General features: G+C 50.1%; 1 protein-coding gene across 1 annotated transcript in view; it reads right to left on the bottom strand.

Annotated features, from left to right (window-relative positions):
• The window catches only part of LOC310702585 (uncharacterized protein), a 109,279-nt gene that overhangs the window by 55,564 nt on the left and 36,195 nt on the right, over positions 1-17,520 (bottom strand). Inside the window, exons 2-4 of the mRNA XM_083494383.1 lie at positions 16,762-17,266; positions 16,485-16,566; positions 12,478-12,560 (exon numbers count right to left, since the gene is read on the bottom strand). Coding sequence (XP_083350509.1) covers positions 12,478-12,560; positions 16,485-16,566; positions 16,762-17,187 — 591 coding nt within the window. The 5' untranslated portion in view covers positions 17,188-17,266. The remainder of the gene's footprint in view (positions 1-12,477; positions 12,561-16,484; positions 16,567-16,761; positions 17,267-17,520) is intronic.

The following is a 17,520-nucleotide window of genomic DNA, read 5'->3' as shown; positions in this document are numbered from 1 at the left end:
CTGGAATAAGGGAATACCCCCCCCCCAAAAAAAGGGAAGGTTGACAGCTATGGATCCCGCGCCCACAGTGGCACCCAGGCGCCCCAAGCAGGAGGAGAGCGCCTTGTGCCCTCTAAGGTAGACTGGCTCTGGTCCTGGAGGCTCCGTGCAAGAAGAGCCCCGAGGCACCTGCATTGCGCCAAGGGGGACCATGCAGGACTCCTCAGAAACCAGGAAGAGCCCTGGGGCAGGTGCATCACGCCAAAGGGGACCCATCCGGCCCAGGATCCTGTGCCCACAGTGGCACCCAGGAGGAGAGCGCCTTTTGCCACTCTAAGGTAGACTGGCTCTGTCCATGGAGGCTCCATGCAAGAAGAGCCCCAAGGCGGCTGCATCGCGCCAAAGGGGACCCATCCGGCCCAGGATCCTGCGCCCACAGTGGCACCCAGGTGCCCCAAGCAGGAGGAGAGCGCCTTTTGCCACTCTAAGGTAGACTGGCTCTGTCCATGGAGGCTCCATGCAGGACTCCTCTGAAAGCAGGAAGAGCCCCGATGCACCTGCATTGCGCCAAGGGGGACCCATCCGGCCCAGGATCCTGCCCTAGCTGTCCACTTTCAGATTTGAAAATGAGGGATCAGCAGCCTCCCCTGTCCCGGGGACAGTCTATGGCAGGGGTCTGCAACCTGTGGCTCTGGAGCTGCATGTGGCTCTTTTACATCTTTGCTGCGGCTCCGGGGCGGATACTAGCGAGGGGAGGAGGCGCATTGTGCGCCCCGACACTCCCCACTGTGGCGGGCGCTGTACTGGCTGTGACGTCGCATGGGGGCAGTGCGTGCGTTAGTCACGCACTGTCCCGACGTCACCTTCCTGCCCGCTGTCAGATCGTGGCTCCGGAGATATATTTGTTTTAAATGTCGCAATGGTTTTGCGGCTCCCAGTTGTTGTTTTTTCTTCGGAAACGGGTCCAAGTGGCTCTTTTTGTCTTAAAGGTTGCAGACCCCTGGTCTATGGGATGTCTAACAATCCGGCACTCAGGCGCGCCAAGCAGGAGGAGAGCGCCTTGTGCCCGCTAAGGTAGACTGGCTCTGGCCCTGGAGGCTCCATGCAGGAAGAGCCCTGGGGCAGGTGCATCGCGCCAAAGGGGACCCATCCGGCCCAGGATCCTGCGCCCCCAAGCAGGAGGAGAGCGCCTTTTGCCACTCTGAGGTAGACTGACTCTGGCCCTGGAGGCTCCGTGCAAGAAGAGCTCTGAGGCAGGTGCATCGCGCCAAAGGAGACCCATCCGGCCCAGGATCCTGCGCCCACAGTGGCACCCAGGCGCCCCAAGCAGGAGGAGAGTGCCTTCCTCCCCCCTTGTGCTCTGCCGCTCTAAGGTAGACTGGCTCTGGCCCTGGAGGCTCCATGCAGGACTCCTCAGAAACCAGGAAGAGCCCTGGGGCAGCTGCATCGTGCCAAGGGGGACACATCCGGCCCAGGATCCTGCGCCCACAGTGGCACCCAGGCACCCCATGCAGGAAGAGGGCACCCTCTCCCCACCTTGTGCTCTGCCACTCTAAGGTAGACTGGCTCTGGCCCTGGAGGCTCCATGCAGGAAGAGCCCCGAGGCAGGGGCATCGCGCCAAAGGGGACCCATCCGGCCCAGGATCCTGCGCCCACAATGGCACCCAGGAGGAGAGCGCCTTTGGCCCGCTAAGGTAGACTGGCTCTGGTCCTGGAGGCTCCATGCAGGACTCTTCAGAAACCAGGAAGAGCCCTGGGGCAGGTGCATCGCGCCAAAGGGGACCCATCCGGCCCGGGATCCTGCGCCCACAATGGCACCCAGGAGGAGAGCGCCTTTGGCCCTCTAAGGTAGACTGGCTCTGGCCCTGGAGGCTCCATGCAGGACTCCTCAGAAACCAGGAAGAGCCCTGGGGCAGGTGCATCGCGCCAAAGGGGACCCATCCGGCCCGGGATCCTGCGCCCACAATGGCACCCAGGAGGAGAGCGCCTTTGGCCCTCTAAGGTAGACTGGCTCTGGCCCTGGAGGCTCCATGCAGGACTCCTCAGAAACCAGGAAGAGCCCTGAGGCAGGGGCATCGCGCCAAAGGGGACCCATCCGGCCCAGGATCCTGCCATAGCTGTCCACTTTCAGATTTGAAATTGAGGGATCAGCAGCCTCCCCTGTCCCAGGGACAGTCTATGGGAGATCTAGCAATCTGGGATAGCAGCGGGAAATGGCGCTGGAATAAGGGAATTTCCCCCCAAAAAAAGGGAAGGTTGACAGTTATGGATCCTGCGCCCACAGTGGCACTCAGGCGCCCCAAGCAGGAGGAGAGCACCTTTTGCCCTCTAAGGTGGACTGGCTCTGGCCCTGGAGGTTCCATGCAGGACTCCTCAGAAACCAGGAAGAGCCCTGGGGCACCTGCATTGCGCCAAAGGGGACCCATCCGGCCCAGGATCCTGCGCCCAGAGTGGCACCCAGGAGGAGAGCGCCCCAAGCAGGAGGAGAGCACCTTTTGCCCTCTAAGGTGGACTGGCTCTGGCCCTGGAGGCTCCATGCAAGAAGAGCTCTGAGGCAGGGGCATCGCACCAAAGGGGACACATCCGGCCCAGGATCCTGCGCCCACAGTGGCACCCAGGCGCCCCAAGCAGGAGGAGAGCACCTTCCTCCCCCCTTGTGCTCTGCCGCTCTAAGGTAGACTGGCTCTGGCCCTGGAGGCTCCATGCAGGACTCCTCAGAAACCAGGAAGAGCCCTGGGGCAGCTGCATCGTGCCAAGGGGGACACATCCGGCCCAGGATCCTGCGCCCACAATGGCACCCAGGCGCCCCAAGCAGGAGGAGAGCGCCTTGTGCCCTCTAAGGTAGACTGGCTCTGGCCCTGGAGGCTCCATGCAAGAAGAGCTCTGAGGCAGGTGCATCGCGCCAAAGGAGACCCATCCGGCCCAGGATCCTGCGCCCACAATGGCGCGCCCAGCTGTTCCCTCGTTTCGGGGGAGCCTGGGGGCCGGAGGAGGAAAAGGAGCCTGGCCAGGAGCCGAGAGGGGGAAAGAGGAGCCCCCTGCCCCCCCCCCCAGGATGTGCAGGGTGTTGCAGGAATTTAGGTATAGGTGGGGGGGGGTCCCCCTCCAGCAGATCTCATGCACATGCAGCCCACTACCAAAACCAGCACAATCACTTTTGTGACTTGTCCCCACAAAACACTTTGTCGCAGTTTCTTCCTGTCTCTTCAAAGGGCCTTTGCTGCACGATACCAAATGTAGGAATCCACTGATCAATGTATCTCTGTACTGGCTCACTGGGAAAACTTCAGAAATTCCTATAGACCTGTGAGCTCAGCTCCTCAGCAGCCCCTCTGCCTGAGGGATAATCCCTGGCCTCCTGATACCTGAGGGCCAGACAGGTAGCCATTCCAGAAATAACAAACCCAGATGGAGACAAAAGGGTGTGATGAACTTGGCTGGGAAACAGGGAAATGTAAATATCTCATTTGTTACACTTGAGGGGTGTTTGGTGGAGGGCAAGGGGAACCATGGGGCAGGGTCCAGGATGCTCAGATTATGGCCACCAGACCTCCCCTTTCATGATGTACCCATGATGTAGTTTGGGGGGTGTAACATGGGGATTAGTGGCTAATAAAAGTTTGGGGTTCTCTTTTGTTTGGGGCTTCCATCTTGTTGCAGCTTGTGGCAGGTGGGAGTCCTGTGACAACAGTCTTCAATCAAGACCAAGCCTGCTGGCTGCTCTTTTGCTCTGGTATTCCGGGCTGGGGTCCTTGTTTTTTATCCAAGGGAGCCCTCAGATTTCTCCATTCACAAGGGCAGGAGGCAAAGCGAGGGCGGCTCCCGGCCCGGAAGATGCCGCCTGCTTGGGACTCCTGTTTTGTAGAATACAGGATTATCCCGAATTTCCATGTAAAATTCAATAGGGAGTGATCCAAGAGAGTCTGGGAGAATCTGATGCTAACTGCCAGTACCAAGATGAAAGTCGGCCAGGTTTGCATGTACACACGCCTGTCTCAGAGGATGGGAAAGGAGCAGAGCTCTTAAGACAGGATGGCAGATTTGACCACATAGGCCAGGGGTAGGCAACCTAAGGCATTATATATAAAGGATGTGTACACTTGTGAAGAAATCCATGACCTGGAGCATGAAAATCAGATTAAGAGTATGTGGGCAAAAATGGTTGAGAGAGAAACCACAGTGGGCGTCTGTCATAGAGCATCAAGCCAGACTGAAGGCTTGGGTGATGCCTTCCAAGAGAAGATGAACTCTCCTCAAAGGAGAGAGATAGTAGTCCTGGGAGGCTTCGATTTCCCCAGCATCTGTGGGAACTCAGAATCTGCCTCCCTGACAATTTCATTTCCCAACACTAGGATCACCCGAGGCCCTTCTCTATGTCCCCTCTCCCCGAGAGGATCAGAGCAGTGGCGTAGCGTGGTGGGTGCAGGGGGGGGCCGGCCGCACCGGGCGCAACATCGGGGGGGGGGGCGCTCGCACTCGCAGCTCTCTGCCCCTACCTGGCTCACTCACTCTAGGGTGCGCAAATCACTTGCCTTGCCCCGGGTGCTGACAACCCACGCTACGCCACTGGTTCAGAGGGTGACAAGATGAGAACCAGCCTTTTCTGTGGTGGCTCCCTGTCTGTGGTATGCTCACCCCAGGTAGCCTGGCTTGTTAGGCGACCAGAGCAGCACCACAAATATATCCTGATATCCTTACCTTCTAAAGTCTCTCTCTCCGTCTCTTACTCTTTCTCCTCTTTCTCTTTTACTAGTCGTGGCTGACTCTGGGGTTGCGGCGCTCATCTCGCTTTATTGGCCGAGGGAGCCGGCACACAGCTTCCGGGTCATGTGGCCAGCAGGAGTAAGCCGCTTCTGGCAAACTAGAGCAGCGCACGGAAACGCCTTTTACCTTCCTGCCGGAGTGGTACCTATTTATCTACTTGCACTTTGACGTGCTTTTGAACTGCTAGGTTGGCAGGAGCTGGGACCGAGCAACGGGAGCTCAACCCATCGCGGGGATTCGAACCGCCGACCTTCTCATTGGCAGAAGAAGAAGAAGAGTTTGGATTTGATATCCCGCCTTTCACTCCCTTTAAGGAGCCTCAAAGCGGTTCACAATCTCCTTTCCCTTCCTCCCCCACAACAAACACTCTGTGAGGTGAGTGGGGCTGAGAGACTTCAGAGAAGTGTGACTAGCCCAAGGTCACCCAGCAGCTGCATGTGGAGGAGCGGGGAAGCGAACCCGGTTCCCCAGATTACGAGTCCACTGCTCTTAACCACTACACCACACTGGCTCTCTAAGTCCTAGCAAGTCCTAGGCTCTGTGGTTTAACCCACAGTGCCACCTGCGTCCCATATATACGGTGTGTTTGTGTGTGTGTGTGTGTGTATGTATGTATGTATATATATATATATATTCTCCATATTCTTGTTACCACCTTTGATGACTCACTTTTTTAGCAACAGCCCCAGAAGGGAAAGAAATTAAATAAAGGTTTTGCTTCCATGTAAATAAATGGCAAGAAAAGCCTTCCGTGCCCACATCTGGACAATTTTGCACAATTAGAAATAAATGGGTGACATTTTTTTCTTTTATGGATCTCCCCACGGGGTAAAAAACCAGAAGGAAATACCCCATCCAACTTCTCTCTTTTTAATATTTATATTTTAATGAACATTTTGGGAAGAGAAATGAAGTGGAAAAAGTCAGAGAAAGGTCAAAACAAAACAAAGCAAACTGCTTGAAACTGATACTTTGCAATATAGAAGTAGTCCAATTATTGCAATAGTAGAAAACTATGAGCAAGTCACTGTGCTTTATAGCAATGCATTCCAAACACCATTCTATTTGTCCGCACACAATCTACGTCTAAAAGCAATCTGTTCATATATTGCAAGAGTAGTCCTATCTTCTCCCTATTATTCCAAGGGAGTCGCAGATTTAGCTTTCCAGTGAATTGTGGCAAGGATTTACTTCTACACCACTTGGCTGATACCCAGCAGAGGGAAGACCTTTAAATAAAACACAGAGCCAAGGGAATAAGAGCAAGTCCAGTTAGTGTCAGGGTCAGGGTTTGCAGTCTGACCTATTTTCCTTTGTATAAGAAGCAGCATGAAGGAGGCCTCCCAGCCTGTTCTCAGGTCCTTAGATGTGAAAACAGTTGGTCCTGGCAAGTATTAACTGCTCTCAGTCTTAACCTGTCAACTGCCGTTCGTCCAGATTTTAATTTGTCAGAATTAAGTTTAAGATGTATTTTAATTAACTGATGCCTGTTTTTATGTATGCTGTGTTATTTATATGATGTTAGCCGCTCTGAGCCCGGCTCTGGCCGGGGAGGGCGGGGTACAAATACAATTTATTATTATTATTATTATTATTTGTCAGAGCTGCTTCCAGATCCTAGCTCACAGAGGATCACGCTAGCCAGCGTTCACTTTATAAAAGTCTTTATTGAGTTACAGTTTCCATTTCCAAGCTGCAGCGTGCAGCCCTACGTCTTATAAGCTAGACCGGCGAAGCTCCGTCTGAGTCCCCGCCTCCTGTACACAAACTTAATACCCTAGCCTTACTCCACCTTTTCCGCCTTTCCTTTCTTCTCTGGGTCCCTCTGCCCCCCATGGTTTCTTCCTTCCGGGACTCTTCTGACGCTGACCCCCCGGACCCTTCTGTCTCCTTGCGGCGGGCTTTAGGACCTGGCTCCCTTTCCGGGCTGCTTACTGTGCCGCCTTCCTGTGCATTTGAACTTGGCGCGTGCGCCCAACCTTCCACTTTCCGCTTGACCGTTTCTTCGCTCTCCGATGGAGGTGTGGCCACTCCTGACTCATGCCCTCCCCCCTGTGGCGAGCCGCCGGATCCCGATACCTGGCGCCCTTCCTCCCCACTGCGCTCTGTTGGGGACGTTGGCCCCGATTTCCAACTGCTGCTCTCTGAACCCCCTTTTGTCCCTTCTTCCTGGGGTGTCCCCCTAAGCTCCCCCCTTGCTCTGACCACTGGCGCTCCTTTCTGTGAATCTTCCGATTCACTGGAAAGACTCGGAGATCTCGGGTCGTCGTCATCGCTCATCTTTCCTTCGGACTCCTCCCCCTCGCTCTCTGTTTCCTCCCTTGCCCTCGCCTCTGCTCCTGAACCCCTGACATTATTCTTCAAAGATTTTAAAGTTTAGAGGACTCTGCCACTGCTTGTAGGCAGGGTTTGCAGTGAATCTTGCCTGATGTGTTTGGGATTCATGTCTCCTCTTGGAAGTCCAACAGGCAAGATAGCTATGCAAATAGCGACGATGATTAGCAGAATAGCTCACCATCTGATGATTTAGTTTAGTGTTAGGGCTGAGCGATACTTTCTTTTCAACATTGTGATACTTTCTTTTCAACACTTGCAAGTTAGAGACACAATTGCTTTTTTAAAAAATTTCAGTTGTAGTGCAGCAATGGAGACAGGTTTTTCCTACTGTCTGGGGATAGGCAATTTGTGGCAATATCACAAATTTTACGGTATTCTTTTATAGCATATCTAAAATCCGTTGCTTTTTAGGGGCTAATTAGCTAACAGGGAACCACTGTGCTAGAGGCTTGGTTGGTTGCAGGCCTGAGGGTGTGGCTCCTGGGAGGAATGAGCAGAGGAAGGAGTTAGCAACCAGCAGCAGTCAAACTTAGCTCATTGCAGCTTCTGGGAGCTCACGAAGAGGCCTCCCAAACATAGGCATTTGCGAGGGCATTTAAGGGGGAGGCCCAGAGTATTGTCCCCTGGCGTGCATAGGACCAAGAGACATGCAGGGCGAGGGAGCGGCTGCAGTGACCTGCAACCCCTGTGCCATGCTTGTCTTTCTGCCGGAGAACATACACTTGTATACCTGCAGCAAGTGCAAACTGGTTGTCTTGCTGGAAGAGAAGCTACAGCAACTTGAGGCCTTCCTAGCCATGCTTTGAGCTACAGGACAACATGCCGAGTTTCTGGATAGAGCTGGGTTGACTGTCATGCAACAGCAACACAGATGGGGTGGCCCCAGGCTGGAGGAAGATCGCCCACTGCAAAAGACCAACCCCTGGAGGAATGTGAAACACAGAGGTAGGACAGTCACGAACCACGCTTTGTCACTGGAGCTGGAGAATGGCTTCCATGCTCTCACCTTGGACACCAGTTCTGGGCCAGAGGAGCTAGGACAGCAGTTGCCGACCTGAGAATACACCAAGGTGGCTGTGAAAGGTGCAGAGCCCAGAATGATTTCGGCCACCCCCCAGAGGTGGAAGAGACAAGAGGAGATGGACTTCCCTGTTTAGGGAAGTTTTTAATGATTGATGTCATAATGTATTTTTACTCTTTTGTTGGAAGCTGCTCAGAGTGGCTGGGGCAGGGTAAAAATAATAAATTGTCATGTAATATTAGCATTAGTATTATTAGAGGAGTCCTTTTTCATTCTTGACCTAACTCCTTCAGATCCGCGGCTACTGATCATGGATGAGTATGCTGATAACCCACTTGCTATCTTCCAAGGAAATGAACTAGGCAACTCCAACAGACAAGAACTCAAGAACAGCACTTGTAGACCATAGAATACTCCAAGGAGGTCTTGGAAGGTACAGCATATCAAACAATTCCTGCCACTCCCCAGAGGAGGAGACGTGATAGGTGACTCCCTACTGAGGGGGCAGAAGAAGTAGTGTGTGGAGAAAAGAGGATGTCCCAGACGGTCTGCAGATTCACAATGTGACAGAGAAGTTGCCATGTCTTTTAAAGCCAACTGACCCCTACTCCTTCCTTCTGATTCATGTGGGTACAAATAATACTAACACGGACAATGTATATCATGGGACTGCGAGACTCTGGGAGGAAGCTGAAGAGATGTGGGCCACAGGTGCTCTCTTCACCACCAGTCCTTCCTGTTGAAGGTCAGAGCTGGGGAAGAGAAAGGAAAATACTGGGCATAAACCAGTTTGAGGGGATTGGCCATGTTTTGCCTAGAAAAGAGGAGATTAAGAGATGTGATGGCCATCTTCAAATACTGTGATTCTCCTTGCTGTGAGTTCTTTGATGGAAAGTGAGAAGTTTCTTCCATTTGAAGCTCTTTCCACATTCCAAGCTCTGATCAGGTTTCTCCCCTGTATGAATTCTTTGATGGGAAGGGAGACTTCCTTTCCTACTGAATCTCTTTCCACATTCCAAGCATTGATATGGTTTCTCTCCCGTATGAATTGTCTGATGGGAAGTGAGACTTATCTTCCAGATGAATCTCTCCACATTCCAAGCACTGATATGGTTTCTCCCCGCTGTGAGTTCTTTGATGGCAGGTGAGATGAGACCTCCTACTGAAGCTCTTTCCACATTCCAAGCATTGATATGGTTTCTCTCCTGTATGAATTGTATGATGGGAAGTGAGACTTATCTTCCAGATGAATCTCTCCACATTCCTAGCACTGATATGGTTTCTCCCCGCTGTGAGTTCTTTGATGGCAGGTGAGATGAGACCTCCTATTGAAGCTCTTTCCACATTCCAAGCATTGATGTGGATTCTTCCCCTCATGAATACTTAGATGGGAAGTGAGTTGGGCCCTTTGCCTGAAGTTCTTTCCACATTCCATGCACTGATATGGTTTCTCCCCTGTATGAATTCTTTGATGATCTGTGAGCTGAGCTTTCTGCCTGAAGCTCTTTCCACATTCCAAGCACTTATAGGGTTTCTCCCCTGTATGAATTCTTTGATGGGAAGTGAGATTAGATCTGCTACTGAAGCTTTTTCCACATTCCAAGCACTGATGTGGTTTCTCTCCTGTATGAATATTTCGATGGGCTACCAGATTAGCCCTCTCACTGAAGCTTTTCCCACATTCCAAGCACTGATGGGGTTTCTCCCCGCTATGTGTTCTTCGATGGGAAGTGAGAATGCAGCTCCTATGGAAGCTCTTTCCGCATTCCAAGCACTGATAGGGTTTCTCCCCTGTATGAATTCTTTGATGGGAAGTGAGACTTTCCTTATGGGTAAAACTCTTTCCACATTCCAAACACTGATACGGTTTCTCCCCGCTGTGAGTTCTTTGATGGCAAGTAAGTTTGGAGATGTGATTGTAGCTCTTTCCGCATTCCAAGCACTGATACGGTTTCTCCCCTGTATGAATTCTGTGATGGTAAGTGAGCTTAGCTCTCTGAGAGAAGCTCTTTCCGCATTCCAAGCACTTATAGGGTTTCTCTCCTGTATGAATTACTTGATGGGCCAAGAGGTGAGCCCTCACACTGAAGCTCTTTCCACATTCGAGGCACTGATATGGTTTCTCCCCTGTATGAATTATTTGATGGCGAGTGAGATGGGTCCTTTTTCTGAAGCTCTTTCCACATTGCAAGCACTGATATGGTTTCTCCCCTGTATGAATTATTTGATGGCGAGTGAGATGGGTCCTTTGTCTGAAGCTCTTTCCACATTGCAAGCACTGATATGGTTTCTCTCCTGTATGAATTCTTTGATGGGAAGTGAGACTACCCTTCCGACTAAAAGTCTTTTGACATTCTAAGCACTGATAGTGATTCTTTCCAATGGGATTTATTTCATAGGAAGTGGAATCGGAGCTGCGATTGATGCTCTCTCCAAATTCCAAATATTCATACAACTTCCCCACTGTGTGTAATTTGTCGTGGTCTCCCTTGTTCATAACTTCCAATCCATCACCACCTGCAAAAATGAGGGAAGATTGGAGTCTCAGGAAGAAATGGAGCCCCAACTTATTAAACAATGCTAATAAACACTTGTGACAGACAAATAACAGAAGGGAGTTAGATTTGCGGTTTTACTACAGGGTTAATGAATGCCTTTGTTGACTGGCATTAAGAGAGAGACATATTGATGGAAACCTGAGATTCAAAAGGCCTGGCACTTTCCAGGATGGATTTTGTTTGGCTCAATGTAATCTGCACCATTTGCAAGTTCAGTCTTCTCTTTGGTAAACCAATAAGTTGCAGAAGAAAAACTAATAAACCTGATAGAAGCAGGTTCATCTTCTGTCCCCATGATGAAGTCTACATTCAAAAAGAAGAATCATAGAATCATAGAGTTGGAAGAGACCACAAGGGCCATCGAGTCCAACCCCCTGCCAAGCAGGAAACAAAGAAGAGTTTGGATTTGATATCCTGCCTTTCACTCCCTTTAAGGAGTCTCAAAGCGGCTAACATTCTCCTTTCCCTTCCTCCCCCACAACAAACACTCTGTGAGGTGAGTGGGGCTGAGAGACTTCAGAGAAGTGTGACTGGCCCAAGGTCACCCAGCAGCTGCAGGTGGAGGAGCAGGGAAGCGAACCCAGTTCACCAGATTATGAGACTACCGCTCTTAACCACTACACCACACTGGCTCTCAAGGGCAGCTGAGATCAGCCTGATCATGGTTTTAAAAGGCAAATGTGGAGGAAGAAAAGATTATGATCCAGCTGGAAGCCTTACTGAGAGTCCACAATCCTATGATTCTCCTCCATGACTTCCTTATGCAGAGCTCTCTGGTCAGGATCCAGCAACGCCCACTCCTCCTCTGTGAAATACACAGCGACATCTTTAAAACACAGAGGACCCTGAAGGAAAAAGGAAAAGGTCCTCCACTTAGACAGCATAAAGATTCTCTACTACACATTGCTTGATTGTTTTCTGCCCATTCATTGTTGTGTTGTTTCAATGGGGTTACTTTGCTGCACATTCTAATTACAGACACTTACTTGAACATTTTAATTGTCTTCTTTTATTGTGCATTTTAATGATGGGTGTCAGGGGAGGGATGCAGGGGGGCCATTGGGCTACAGAGAGCCTCCGAAACTCCTGAGGAGCAGCGCCTCACCTCGCCAGGCTGGCCAGGAGGGACGCACGCCACTTCTGTCGCCCAGCTTGCGCAGAGGGGTGAAACGCAAGGAGGTGAGGAGGAGGCTTGGGGTGTCAAAGTTCTTATGTTGGGGGAGAAGCCGGAAGGGGCCACTCCCAGATTCTGCAAGTGACTGAGACGGACATGAACTTTGTAGATCTGCACTGTAAAGAGTCCTGACTGGTTACTCACGAGCAACCACCAGCAGCATCTGACAATGGGTATAAATATTTGTGTGCATGGGTGGAACTCCACATGGTGTTCTTCAAATTATTCTGTCTGTGGAAGCATTCCTGTTTGATAGACAGAATGATCCCTTCTCTACTCCCGCTGTGCGATGCTTGGGGGGCGATGGAACTCTCCGTGTGCCCTACAGCCAACTTCATGGAGCTCATGGGGGCACAGGGGGGGGGTCTCCAGCAGCTGATGGGGCTACTTAATTCTGACCACAGCTTAGAAGCCTTTTTTGATAAATATAGAAATATGACTGCAGCTACTGATAAATACAGAGAAATTAAGAAGGATAGCTGAGGTGAGGTGGCTGTTCATTCCTGTCAGCACATAGAGCTTCTTGAATGGCATTGTCCATCTTTATTCAGGACAGAGGCTTTGACGGAAGCCAAGAGGAGGAGAAATTCTTTCCGGCCCAGAGGCTCCCTGGCTGCCCCACTCCTCTGACTCTTTCCCCATACCAGATCTGTTTCCACAGCTGCTGCTTCTCCTCCGTTCTCATGAAAAGATGGATGAGGAGGTCTGGGGGGCATCCTTCGGTCACCTGCGAGAGACAAAAGTCAAAGGGAAGCCATCAGCTCCTGCGTCTCTCACTTAGAATAGAATCATAGAATCATAGAGTTGGAAGAGACCACAAGGGCCATCGAGTCCAACCCCCTGCCAAGCAGGAAACACCATCAGAGCACTCCTGACATATGGTTGTCAAGCCTCTGCTTAAAGACCTCCAAAGTAGGAGACTCCACCACACTCCTTGGCAGCAAATTCCACTGTCGAACAGCTCTTACTGTCAGGAAGTTCTTCCTAATGTTTAGGTGGAATCTTCTTTCTTGTAGTTTGGATCCATTGCTCCGTGTCCGCTTCTCTGGAGCAGCAGAAAACAACCTTTCTCCCTCCTCTATGTGACATCCTTTTATATATTTGAACATGGCTATCATATCACCCCTTAACCTCCTCTTCTCCAGGCTAAACATGCCCAGCTCCCTTAGCCGTTCCTCATAAGGCATCGTTTCCAGGCCTTTGACCATTTTGGTTGCCCTCCTCTGGACACGTTCCAGTTTGTCAGTGTCCTTCTTGAATTGTGGTGCCCAGAACTGGACACAGTACTCCAGATGTGGTCTGACCAGAGCAGAATACAGTGGCACTATTACTTCCCTTGATCTAGATGCTATACTCCTATTGATGCAGCCCAGAATTGCATTGGCTTTTTTAGCTGCCGCGTCACACTGTTGGCTCATGTCAAGTTTGTGGTCAACCAAGACTCCTAGATCCTTTTCACATGTACTGCTCTCAAGCCAGGTGTCACCCATCTTGTATTTGTGCCTCTCATTTTTTTTGCCCAAGTGCAATACTTTACATTTCTCCCTGTTAAAATTCATCTTGTTTGCTTTTGCCCAGTTCTCTAATCTGTCAAGGTCGTTTTGAAGTGTGATCCTGTCCTCTGGGGTGTTAGCCACCCCTCCCAGTTTGGTGTCATCTGCAAATTTGATCAGGATGCCCTTGAGTCCATCATCCAAGTCGTTGATAAAGATGTTGAATAAGACCGGGCCCAAGACAGAACCCTGTGGCACCCCACTAGTCACTCTTCTCCAGGATGAAGAGGAACCATTGATGAGCACCCTTTGGGTTCGGTCAGTCAGCCAGTTACAAATCCACTGAGTGGTAGCATAGTCAAGACCGCATTTTACCAGCTTCTTTACAAGAATATCATGGGGCACCTTGTCAAATGCCTTGCTGAAATCAAGGTAGGCTACATCCACTGCGTTCCCTTCATCTACCAGGCTTGTAATTCTGTCAAAAAACGAGATCAGGTTAGTCTGACATGACTTATTTTTCAGAAATCCATGCTGACTATTGGTGATCACAGCATTCCTTTCTAGGTGCTCACAGACTGTTTGCTTAATGATCTGTTCCAGAATCTTCCCTGCTATTGATGTCAGACTGACTGGGCGGTAATTATTTGGGTCCTCTCTTTTCCCCTTTTTGAAAATAGGGACAACATTTGCCCTCCTCCAGTCTGCCGGGACTTCGCCTGTTCTCCAGGAATTCTCAAAGATGACTGCCAGTGGTTCTGAGATCACATCTGCCAGTTCTTTTAATACTCTTGGATGCAGTTCATCTGGCCCTGGAGACTTGAATACATCTAATCTAGCCAAATATTCTTGTACTATCTCCTTAGTTATTCTGGGCTGTGTTTCCTTTGCTGAATCATTTGCTCCAAATTCTTCAGGTCGGGCATTGTTTTCTTTATCGGAGAAGACTGAGGCAAAGAAGGCATTGAGGAGTTCAGCCCTTTCTGTGTCCCCTGTTTGCATTTCACCATCTTCTCCTCTGAGTGACCCCACTGTTTCTTTGTTCTTCCTTTTGCTACGAACATACCCATAAAAGCCTTTTTTGTTGCTTTTAACCTCTCTAGCAAGCTTGAGTTCATTCTGTGCTTTAGCTTTTCTGACTTTGTGTCTACACATGCTGGCTATTTGTTTGAATTCCTCTTTGGTGGTTTCCCCCCTTTTCCATTTTTTGTACACATCCTTTTTTAATCTTAATTCAGTTAAAAGTTCTTTAGATAGCCACCCTGGTTTCTTTAGGCACCTTCCATGTTTTCGTCTCATTGGTATTGCCTGACGTTGTGCTTTTACTATCTCCCTCTTAACAAACTCCCAGCCATCATGAACTCCCTTTCCTTTTAGTATTGCTGTCCATGGGATCTCACCCAGCACTTCCCTAAGTTTTATGAAGTCGGCTTTCTTAAAGTCAAGAAATTGAGTCCTAGTATGCTTGGCTGCTACTTTCCGCTGTATAGTAAACTTCAGAAGAGCATGATCACTCGCGCCTAATGATCCTTCCACATCTACCCCACTAACCAGGTCATCAACATTGGTTAGGACCAGATCTAAAATGGCTGTTCCTCTTGTTGCTTCTCCCACTTTCTGGACAATGAAGTTGTCTGCAAGGCCAGTGAGGAATCTGTTTGACCTTATGCTCTTGGCTGAGTTTGACGTCCAACAAATATCCGGGTAATTGAAGTCCCCCATTACTACTATCTCCCTTCCTTTTGCATGCTTGGCCATCTGTTCCAGGAAGGCAGCATCTATGTCCTCCGTTTGGCTTGGGGATCTATAGTAAACTCCCACAATGAGGTCTCTGTTATTCTTCTCTCCCTTAATTTTGACCCAAATGCTCTCACTTTGGCTTTGAGGTTCTAAATCTTGGATCTCTTCACAGGTATACACATCCCTGACATATAACGCCACTCCTCCTCCTTTCTTGTCTGGTCTGTTTCTCTGAAATAGATTGTATCCCCCCATTATTACATTCCAATCGTGGGACTTATCCCACCAGGTTTCAGTGATGCCTATTATGTCATATTTAGTTTGCTGTACCAAGAGCTCAAGCTCATCTTGTTTATTTCCCATGCTTTGCGCATTAGTGTACAGACATTGAAGTCCATTAATCATTCCCCCGTGTCTCTTATTTAAGGATTTTTTCCTCCCTCCACTAGGTCCGCGTGCTGTTTGCTCCATTTGGTCTATGACATTTGGATGATCATCTTCATTAATTGATAGACTCCTACCTTCAGGAGCACTGTCTCCCTCCCCCACATTAGTCAGTTTAAAGCCCTCCTGATGAGGTTTCTGAGATTTTTGGCAAAAACATTTCTCCCAACCGTTGTGAGGTGCAGCCCATCACTTGCCAGAAGTCCATCTTCAAGAAACTGCAGTCCGTGATCTAAGAATCCAAACCGTTCCTGTTTACACCATTTGCGAAGCCAGCTGTTCACTTCCACTATTTTCCCCTCTCTCCCTGGGCCACGTCGTTCAACTTTAAAGCACATTTCCTCCCTGTTGCCTTGTGAAAGCACTCCATTACTTTGCCATTGATGCCAAGGCCCAGCACCCGCTTAGAGATTTTGTAGTCATCTGTGACTGCATGTTTCTTTATTTCCCCCTTGACAGGGACAGCTCCAGCAGGCAAAGGTCTTGTGTTGCTTTTGCTGTCCTCCTGGTCCTCGGGTGGGGGTCCCTGCTGACTCTCGCCTTGCTCCATGGTAGGCAGAAGCAACTTCTTCAGACACACTGAAACAGAAGTCTCTTTCAGAAGTCAGCGTCAGTGTGTCTGAAGAAGTGTGCATGCACATGAAAGCTCATACCAATAACAAACTTAATTAGTCTATGAGGTGCTACTAGAATGATTTTTTTTATATTGTTTCAACTACGGCAGACCAAGACGGCTACCTACCTATAACTAGAGGTTCAGCACTTAGAGATAAGTGCCATAGATGTGCCATGGAAAAGGTCTTGCTTGTTGAGTGCATTTTGACATTGTACCCATTTCAATTTTGTGTTCTTCAAAATACATCTGCCCTCCTTTGGGCTCTTGGCCCCAAGTGCCTCCCCCCCTAAAGATGAACAGACCCCAAAGATTAGTTTCAAGATCCACAGAATGAGAAGAAAGACGAGTTCCTCCTTACCCAGTGGCCTCCCTCTGGCGTCCAACGGAGTCTTCTCTGCCTCACAGGAATCCAGGCCCATTTCCGCAAAGAGATCCTTTCTCTGAAAGAGTAACAAGGGTTCAAAACAGAGAATGGGGAGAAGGATTAGAAAAGGAATGATCGGAGCAAACACTTTAGGGGAGCAGATCTCATCCCTTGCTTCTCCAAAGAGGGCGAGCCGTTAGGAGAGCATCTTGGAAGGCTCCCTGTCTTGCTTGGAGCCCCTTGGGAGTTTCCAGAGGAAAGTCTCTCTCACCTGCTGCTCTGCCTGCTTCCTCTCCTCTGCCTGACTCAGGAGGAAACCTTCGGCCAGGGATACAGCCTGGGAACTGGTCTCTGCTCCACATTCCCTCACCCAGCTCTCCATCTCCAGCGGAAGGACAGCCAGGAACTGCTCCAAGATCACCAGGTCCAGCATCTGAGCTTTCGTATGACTTTCTGGCTTCAGCCACCGACAGTCAAGGTGGTGGAGTCGGCCGCAAGCCTCTCGGGGTCCTCTGGCCTCCTGAGAGCAGAACTGCGTCAACTGCTGGCTCTGCACCTCTGAGCAGAGGGTGTCCTCCTCACCCGGGATCTTCTGCACTGAGTTTTCCCATAATCCCCCACTGCTCCCAGTTTGGAGGGCAGGGCCTCCTCCTGCTTCAGGGCCAGCTGAGTCTTGCTCATCCATCTGGGCTCTCATGAAGCCTCCAAGAGATCGGAAGGAATCCTTTCGTTTTCTGCCAAGTTCTGATGGTCCGAGTTAGAGGTGCTAGCAAATCCTACAAAGCAAACATATTGGTCTGTTATCAGACTGATACATGGCCAGGAGAAGAGAAATGTTTCCTGAGCAAGCGTGGCTGAGTCTTGCTAGGAGCCAGGGCTGGACTGCACCACTGCCCTGACTCTGAACCTTCATTGACAGGAAAAAAGGAAGAGGAAAGAGAAGGAAGCCTCTAGCCCTGGTCTAAGGAAAGCGACCATGCAGAATTGCCTCACTGACAATTTCATGACCCAGAAGGTGGAAGAAACAAGA

Source organism: Podarcis liolepis, assembly GCF_965112155.1.
Source record: "Podarcis liolepis genome assembly, chromosome: 3".
NCBI lineage: Eukaryota > Metazoa > Chordata > Lepidosauria > Squamata > Lacertidae > Podarcis > Podarcis liolepis.
This window is presented reverse-complemented; position numbering and strand designations above follow the sequence as displayed.